The sequence below is a fragment of the Saccostrea cucullata genome, unplaced genomic scaffold, assembly GCF_032062105.1.
Source record: "Saccostrea cucullata isolate Sc308-1 unplaced genomic scaffold, CSIRO_AGI_Scuc_v1 ctg12590, whole genome shotgun sequence".
Classification (NCBI taxonomy): Eukaryota; Metazoa; Mollusca; class Bivalvia; order Ostreida; family Ostreidae; genus Saccostrea; species Saccostrea cuccullata.
In genome coordinates this window covers 557-9,744 of record NW_026922005.1, presented here as the reverse complement: position 1 = coordinate 9,744, position 9,188 = coordinate 557, and the positions used below count along the sequence as shown (strand labels likewise).

Here is a 9,188-nt window from a genome sequence, read left to right as displayed (position 1 = left end):
AACGACGTAGAACGTAGAACGTAAAACGTAGGACGTAGAACGTAGGACGGGACCTAAATAATACAACAATTGTAAACACATTAAGTTACACAGTTAAATACACAAAGCTACATACAAGTTATTACCCACATAACCCACCATACACGAAAATGGGATAATAATGGGGTCAACATCACAGCGCTGCATTACAGAACTTGTATTAAATGCTTTTACACAATAATTACATTATTTTACATGTAACTTACACTTACACACAGTAACTTTACTTACATAGTTACTTTACTGTTTAGAATCATAATGAAACTAAATACGACAATACTAGAGCCGATACTTTCAATTAACACTACTCACTATGATATTTATAGAATATACAAACTATACATACGAACGAACATTCAAACGAATAAACTAAAATTAAAATACTTTGAAATAACAAAGTTATCCCAGGACCGTTTAATTAACAAAACAGAGAAGAAAATGTAAATAAAACATGTTACTCACCTCAGAAGTCAGTGTCTGTAATAACTCTTTAAAATATACTCAGTACTTTAACTTTAACTTTACAAAACTTTGGCAGTAAAAATTGGTCAGTCAGAACTCGTGCTGTTATATCTCGAAAGCCGGTTTTTAAGAAGGGCGGAAGCCTAAACTCAGGTGAATAAATACGGGTAGTGTAGAGGTACCAAAGAGGGTGTTCGAAGGGGTCCAGAATAGGAAAACTGAAAGAAACTATGGAATAACGTTAGAACAATTATCAAAGTAAATTTAAAATACAAACAAGACAAATAATCAATACAACACCGTAAATGTGACAATACCTCCCCCTTATGGAAAAGTATGCTAATACTTTAGAACACACATTTACGAAAGATTAAAAACAAGAGTTCGTATTTACACAAATTGACATTTTAAGTCATCACTGCCTACTAAGATAATCTGCTCCTTGATTATCCCTTCCCCTAATGGCGATAACTCGGTATCTATATGATTGAAGACCAAGAGCCCACCTCATGATCCTAGCGTTGATAACTTTGGCTTTGTTCAAATAAATCAACGACTGATGATCTGTTTCAATGAGGAACTCGCGTCCATACAGGTACAGATGGAACTTTTGGACTGCCCAAACAATTGCCAAGCATTCTTTTTCGATTGTAGAATACTTACTTTCACTGTCTTTCAATTTTCGACTTGCATACGCCACCGGAAGTTTCAAACCACTATGCTCATCAAACTGCATCAGCACAGTTCCAATTCCCCTATCCGATGCGTCAGCCTGAAGAATGAACTGTTTTGATAAATCTGGCAGTTTAAGAATAGGCGATTTCAAAAGCATTGCCTTAAGTGTTTGAAATGATTTTTCCTGAGGTTGATTCCAAATAATTTTATTTGGCGACCCCTTCTTTGTCAGATCAGTGAGGGGTAGTGCAACAGATGAAAAATTGGGAATGAATTTCCTGTAGAAACTAAGGAGTCCTAAAAACGATCTTAACTGACGTTTAGTGCTTGGCGCTGGCGCCTCTTGAATTGCTCTTACCTTGTCTGGGTTCGGTTTTAACTGGTTCTCACCTACGATATGGCCTAAGCACTCTAAACTCTTGTACCCTACTGCACACTTGGAAGGTTTTGCCGTCAAATTGGCGTTTCTCAGTCTGGTAAAGAGTTCGTGAAGAACTTCCAAATGCTGATCTAAGTCCTCTGTAAAAACAATGATATCATCGATAAAATTATCAATGTTTGACATTCCGTACAACAACTTACGCATCAGTCTGGAAAACGTCGCCGGTGCTGTCACCAAACCAAAGGGCATCACTCGAAATTGGAAGAGGCCTTTTGATGTCTGAAACGCTGTTTTGGGTTTAGCTGACGATGTTAATGGAACCTGCCAGTAGCCTTTGGATAAGTCGATCCTTGAAAATACCTTGTAGTTGGCAAACTTTGAAAAAATATCATCTGCGTTTGGCATCGGTTCTGCATCGAACTGTGAACATGCATTGATAGCTCTAAAATCTACGCAGAAACGAAAAGTGTCATCTTTTTTCTTCACAAGGACAACTGGAGAAGAAAATGGACTTTCTGATGGTTCAATGACATTCAATTCCAACATTTTATCAACTTCCTTATCAGCTATTTCCCTCATTGAAAAAGGAATTGCATAAGATTTAACTCTGATTGGTTGACTTGAGTTTATCTTAATGTCGTGTTCAATCAATTGGGTATAGCCAGGATCATCAGACAATACATCCGTAAACTGATCCAAAAGTGATGTTACCTTTTTTCTGTCTTCAGGTGATAACTCTGGATTGATGTCCACACCTTTGGTATCCCTGGCACTCACTACACCATACTCGTCATCCTCCTCCTCCGCAGAACAGTCAATAACAGCAGATGTGACTAGAGCTTTATCATCTTGATCTGATTCGCTTGAATCATCATTCCTATTAATGTACTTTTTAAGCATATTTACATGAAACGTCTTCAATTTACCTTTCATTTCAATCTGGTAGTCAACTTTGTTTAACTTCTTCTTGATGCTGAAAGGTCCTTTCCATTGCATCAGTAACTTATTTGAATCTGTGGGTAGCAATACTAAAACTTTATCTCCTACCTTCATACTCCTTGCTCTAGTTGACCTGTTGTAGAACCTCGCCTGTCGTTGAGAAGCCTTCTCCAAGTTTTCTCTGGCTATCTCTGCCGTTGTCTCAAGTCTCTCTCGTAAATCCAACACATACTGATAAGTAGACTTTACCTGATCATCGTCTATCTCTTTTGTCCAAAGCTCTTTTAAAATGCCCATGGGCCCTCTTACGTGTCTTCCATACACTAAGTCAAAAGGCGAAAAGCCCAGACTTTCTTGCGGCACTTCCCTGTAAGCAAACAATACTGGGTTAATATATTTATCCCAATCACGTGGACGATCGGAGCACATACGTTTTAACATTTGTTTGAGGGTTCCGTTAAACCTCTCAACCAAGCCGTTTGTCATAGGGTGGTAAGGGGTAGTAGTGAGTTGATTTAACGATAGTAGCCGACTTACCTCTCTCATAATTGATGATGTAAATTGAGAACCCATATCGCTCAACATTTCCTCGGGAACTCCAATTCTAGAAAATATGTCTATGAGCGCCTCCGCAACTCTCTCCGTTTCAATGGACGGCAGTGGTACAGCTTCAGGGTATCTAGTAGCAAAATCGACCAAAGTAAGAATATACCTATTCCCTTTGTCGGTAATTGGATGCATAGGTCCGACGATGTCTACGGCAACCCTCTTGAAAGGAACATCAATAAGTGGCATCTTCTGAAGAGGGTACTTAGAAACCTTACCTTTTTGTATGGTCCTTTGACAGATGTCACAAGAACGACAAAACAACTTGACATCAGTCTGTAGTCCAGGCCAGTAGAATTCAGAAAGAATTCTTGACGATGTACGTGATATAGCCAAATGACCAGACATGATTGACTCATGTGCCAATTTCATGACAATTTCCCTGAATTTCTTTGGGACTACAAGCTGTTTGTAAGACTTACCTGATTCAGTCTTGGTTTGATATTCACGATATACAAACCCGTGCAGCATGAACCATCGTATTGTTGCAGTTCGTTTGTCAACCACTTGTCCGGAACTTGCCCATTGTCGCATTCTCTGCAGTGAGTCATCGGTTTGTTGTTCTAGTTTAATCTCGTCTGGAGTGATGTTTCCCTTAAGTATTTCTGGAACTTTTAGTTGAGGGTACTGTTTTAATTTTACCTTTGCTTGTTGACGGGTTTCAACAGCATTTGCCTCTGACCATTCAGGATCAGGATCTCCAGGTGCTCGTACCTTAGCTACATTCCCGATGATTAGATCGTAGACTGGCTTCTCCATACACCATGCTTCAAATGTTCCTGTAATATAGGGCGTGTCAACAAAGATGGAAGCAACTGGTACTCTAATAGATGAACCATCTGCCAAAATGCATGTTTGAAACTTATCTTGAATCAAATTTGCTTCACCAATCTTACTTCTTCGAACCACTATGCCGCTGCATCCTGTGTCTCTTAGTACCGTAACTGGCTTACCTTCAACAAAACCTGCTGATACTGGCATGTTGTGTTGCAGTTGGTAGCATGATGGTGAAACTCTTGTGGATGCATCAAGATTCATAGAATTGGTTCCAGTGTCTGTTGGCATTGTGCTAACAAAAGTTACCTTTGCTGCGTGTTCCTCTGTACTAGCCGAAGAATTATGGCCTTCATTCTGTTCTTCTGTTGTTACAGCACCGACCTTTGGTTTTGTTCTGCATTCCGATGCAATGTGCCCTATCCTGTTGCATTTAAAACAACGTCTTTCCGATTTTGGAACAAATGCTTTGTTTGAATTTTGTATTCTCTTCTCACCTGAAAAGTCTTTGTGATTTCCAGAACCAGAACGAAACTTCACTGGGTGTTGAAATTCATTGCCTTTGACATTGCTGAGGGTCGCAGCGTTGGTCATTCTTGCCTCTCGATACTGGTCTGCTAATTGTGCCATCTCCTGTATACTCTTTGGTGTTCTCTCTTTTAGAAACAAGGTCAAATCTCTGTTACAAGTATTCAAAAACTGATCACGCAATACTAAATCAAATAATGCCTCAAATGTGTCTGCTATTTTGGCCATTTTTAACCACCTTAGCAAATAACTACTCATTCTAACAGAAAATTGTACGAATGTCTCACCCGTTTCTGGTTTTGCTGATCTGAACTTGTGTTTAAACCCATCCTCTGTAAGCTCATAGCGTTTGAGGAGTGCTATCTTCAGGTTGTCATAATCTAAAGCATCATCTGCTGGTAATAATGCATAAATATCGAGAGCCCTACCTTTAAGGAGTGCACTTAGACTCATAGCCCAAGATGTTTTCGGCCACTTTTGTAACTCTGCATATCGTTCAAATCTACGTAAATAGCTGTCCATTTCATCCTTCCCATCCTCAAAAGCCGGGATTTTTGGACCTTTGAACTTAACACTTACCTCCTCAACCCCTGCTATTTTCAACTTCTCTTTCTCATGAAGCATTTCCATTTGTTGTTGATGAGTCAGCTGCTGCAGCTGCATCTGTTTATCATGTTTCTCCTTCATCCGCTGGTACTCTAGCTCCTCTTTCAGACGTTCTCTTTCTGCCAGCCGCTCTTCTCTCTGAATATCCTGTTGGTGTCTAACGAATTCTCTAAGAGTATCTTCTTTGTAACCTAACGATACTCCGTAATCAATAATCTCTTTCAAAGCTTCTGCCATGATCAAAATTCACAAAACACAAAATCATACAGACAAACAATAAAAGACAACTGAAATTAGAAATTTCCCCACATACCAGTCTCTACACACCTGAGTTTAGTTGCTAGACTATACAAGCACTTTTATTTACTTACGCGATACGCGATGTGAAAACGCTAACTACTTACAGACACACAACTTACTGAAGTGCTGAATTTGGAAATTTCGTAATATCAGCGTCAACTGCTGACCTCTAGGTCCCGAATAACTAGGTCACCAACTAATCTACAAAATACAGTGAAAACAATTGAATGAAAATTAAACAAGTAATATTTCAACAAAATATGTTTCTTTGATTGAAAAACAAAATTCAATAAATAATTCAAATTATCAAAGTTTGAAATTCACTTGAATTTAAATTATTCAAAAATCAGGAAAACAAATGTTAATTTTGCCAATAAAGGAAAACACTAGCACATTAGGAAATCTGTTCAATGTCTTGGGTCAAATCCAGTGCATGACGAAAGGTTTTCCTAAGGAGATCAAATTTCCCTCAGGCACTGTTTCCAGTTGGACTTCCAGGATCTTGATTGTCCGTTAGGTTGTCTCTTTGGAATTGTAGCCCAAACCATTGGAACTTCTGTCGATTTGATTCCAGAGATCCAAATTACTCCAGAGATCCTAGACGTACCACGTGTCCCAGACATCACACATCAAAGGGATTCCACATGTCGTCGTGTTACCACGCATCGAAGTTAACTCACTTGTTGTTCTCCTTCTATCCCACTTGTTTTCCGTCAATCCCACTTGTTTTCCGTCAATCCCACTTCTGACACCATTTGTTGCGGGTTCTTTCCCTAGTGATTCCCAAATAATCAAAAAACTCAAAAACGTTTTCACATTTATATAGACAATTCATTGTACATAGTATTCCGGCTCTTGTCTGTCCACACAACGGTAAGTTACTACATCACACCATACTCCGTACACTGTGCATCATACACTGACACCATACACAAAACGACGTAGAACGTAAAACGTAGGACGGGACCTAAATAATACAACAATTGTAAACACATTAAGTTACACAGTTAAATACACAAAGCTACATACAAGTTATTACCCACATAACCCACCATACACGAAAATGGGATAATAATGGGGTCAACATCACAGCGCTGCATTACAGAACTTGTATTAAATGCTTTTACACAATAATTACATTATTTTACATGTAACTTACACTTACACACAGTAACTTTACTTACATAGTTACTTTACTGTTTAGAATCATAATGAAACTAAATACGACAATACTAGAGCCGATACTTTCAATTAACACTACTCACTATGATATTTATAGAATATACAAACTATACATACGAACGAACATTCAAACGAATAAACTAAAATTAAAATACTTTGAAATAACAAAGTTATCCCAGGACCGTTTAATTAACAAAACAGAGAAGAAAATGTAAATAAAACATGTTACTCACCTCAGAAGTCAGTGTCTGTAATAACTCTTTAAAATATACTCAGTACTTTAACTTTAACTTTACAAAACTTTGGCAGTAAAAATTGGTCAGTCAGAACTCGTGCTGTTATATCTCGAAAGCCGGTTTTTAAGAAGGGCGGAAGCCTAAACTCAGGTGAATAAATACGGGTAGTGTAGAGGTACCAAAGAGGGTGTTCGAAGGGGTCCAGAATAGGAAAACTGAAAGAAACTATGGAATAACGTTAGAACAATTATCAAAGTAAATTTAAAATACAAACAAGACAAATAATCAATACAACACCGTAAATGTGACAGATATGACCAGTATATCTTTATCATGACTTATTTCTGAGTATCTGAAACATACAGTACTGTACCCTTCAATATTAAAGAACGATTGGCAGTGTCCATGTTTTGCTCTAAGAAACCCAAAACATATGTCCGATCAAAAAGTAAAATAGAAGGTGCACAATGGTACGCTGTAGCAAAGATTCTGTGAAAGTTTCATTAAATTTCAACCAGTGGTAAAAGAGGAGTTGCGGATAAGAGATGGGTACCTCAAAGCATAACAGACGTACCCAGACAAGGACGGACACCACGATCACTATATACATGTAACTTCCCTTTTTCCAAGCGCGGGGGGGGGGGGGGGGGGGGGGGTTATAAGTCAAGCAAATTATGATCAGTTGTGACGTAAGCGAAAAAGTAGAATAGTGCTGTATATAAATTCATAACGATGACTACGTTTGAATACATGTATTATGATATCGATCTTATATATTTGTTGGCTTGTAATTGAAATATTGTTTTTGTTTCTTATTTGAAAATATTACTTGAAAAAGACGTTGATTGTAACCTTACAATAAAGCTCTATGAAAGATGCGATGACTTTCAACTTTTCAGTCGTCAATGTCCCTTACTTATGTACAAATATTTCAATACCAAATGCATATTGGGTCTGTATTTCTCAATTAGCAAGAGTATGCTCTTCCTTCAAACAATTTCTAAAACAAGGTAAGTTACTGACCAAAAATGTTGATGAAACAAGAAAACAAGTTTCATTTAAAGTCATTATTTCAATGGTCGTTTTAACTAGAGGTACTGTGAGCAATGAGCTCACTAAATGATACCCCCGCCTCCCATATGAATATAATGGCAGTGTCCATGTTTTGCTCTGGAAAATCAAAAATAAATGTCAGATCAAAAAGTAAAATAGGAGATGCACAATGGCAATATGTAATAAAGATTCTGTGAAAGTTTCATTAAATTTCCTTCAGTGGTATGAGAGGAGTTGCGGATAAGAGATGGGTACCCCAAAGCGTAACAGACGGACGGACGGAATTAACGATTACTATATACCCTCCCGCTTTTCAAGCGGGGGTATAATAACTTTGTATGCAAATGAAGTCTACCATTCAATTAAATGCTACTTGCCTTTTTCATAATAATTATTAGGCGATTATTTACGCACTGAATTGTCTACGTCTTTAATTTTCGGTATGTCCCAATCAAGACAGGTAGTACACGGCGGGTGTGACCAGTTAGCAGGGGATGCTCACTCCTCCATGGCACCTGATCCCTCCTTTGATGTTTAAGAGGTCCATGTTTGCTCTGCTACTGATTTGTATTGTTTATATGGACTTTTGAGTTTGAATACTGTTCATTTTCTCTTATATTTTAAACATTCAAGTATATTTTATATAACTTAGTGTGTTGAGTTTGTGTCTTGCTAAATGATTTTAAATATGTTCAAAACAAAATTATACCGGTATTTGAATGAAAAGGGAACACTTAAGAAGGATTTTTCAAGTGAAAAAGTTTTGATATGATTGCCCTCCAAAAGGTTATGAAAACAAGAAAATCATGGCGGTCAAAACTGAAATTTACTGAGACGTTCTAAAGGATCTAGACCATTTCTTTATTATACCCCCCGCTTGAAAAGCGGGAGGGTATATAGTAATCGTTAATTCCGTCCGTCTGTACGTCCGTCCGTCCGTCCGTCCTTCCGTCTGTCCGTCCGCCCGTCTGTTACGCTTTGGGGTACCCATCTCTTATCCGCAACTCCTCTCATACCACTGAATGAAATTTGATGCAACTTTCACAGAATCTATATTACATATTGCCATTGTGCACCTCCTATTTTACTTTTTGATCCGACACATATTTTGGGTTTCTGGGCCACAGGAAAACATGGACTTTTTCACCAGTTATAACCATATGGGAGGCGGGGGGTATTATTTAGTGAGCTCATCGCTCATAGTACCTCTAGTTTCTAATGAGCTAAAATGTAATTTGAGAATTTGTATATCATAGTTAGATGTTTAGTTTGAGGCATTACTTGGTTTTAATTATTATTTGAAAAATTAAATTGTATGGACAGAACATACTAGATGCTGTCATGAGACAGTAATACCCGCACTAAGGTGTCTGCCTCTAAATACACAATCCTACGGGCGGCTTACG

At 38.0% G+C, this 9,188-nt stretch overlaps 1 protein-coding gene and 1 long non-coding RNA gene across 2 annotated transcripts; both read right to left on the bottom strand.

Moving 5' to 3' along the window:
• Positions 1-916: 916 nt before the first annotated feature.
• LOC134261046 (uncharacterized) lies at positions 917-5,248 on the bottom strand. The gene has a single exon (XM_062743528.1). The coding sequence runs from the start codon at positions 5,246-5,248 to the stop codon at positions 917-919; it is 4,332 nt and encodes a 1,443-aa protein (XP_062599512.1).
• An 869-nt stretch (positions 5,249-6,117) lies between these two features.
• On the bottom strand, positions 6,118-6,942 carry LOC134261047 (uncharacterized). The gene is made up of 2 exons (XR_009990711.1): positions 6,727-6,942; positions 6,118-6,278 (listed from the first exon to the last, which is right to left on the bottom strand). It is a non-coding gene; the product is annotated as an uncharacterized LOC134261047 (long non-coding RNA).
• Between the last annotated feature and the right edge of the window lie 2,246 nt (positions 6,943-9,188).

What these genes read in the sequence shown, in the direction of transcription:
- LOC134261046 (XM_062743528.1), bottom strand. Translation starts at nt 5,248, where the DNA reads ATGGCAGAAGCTTTGAAAGAGATTATTGATTACGGAGTATCGTTAGGT.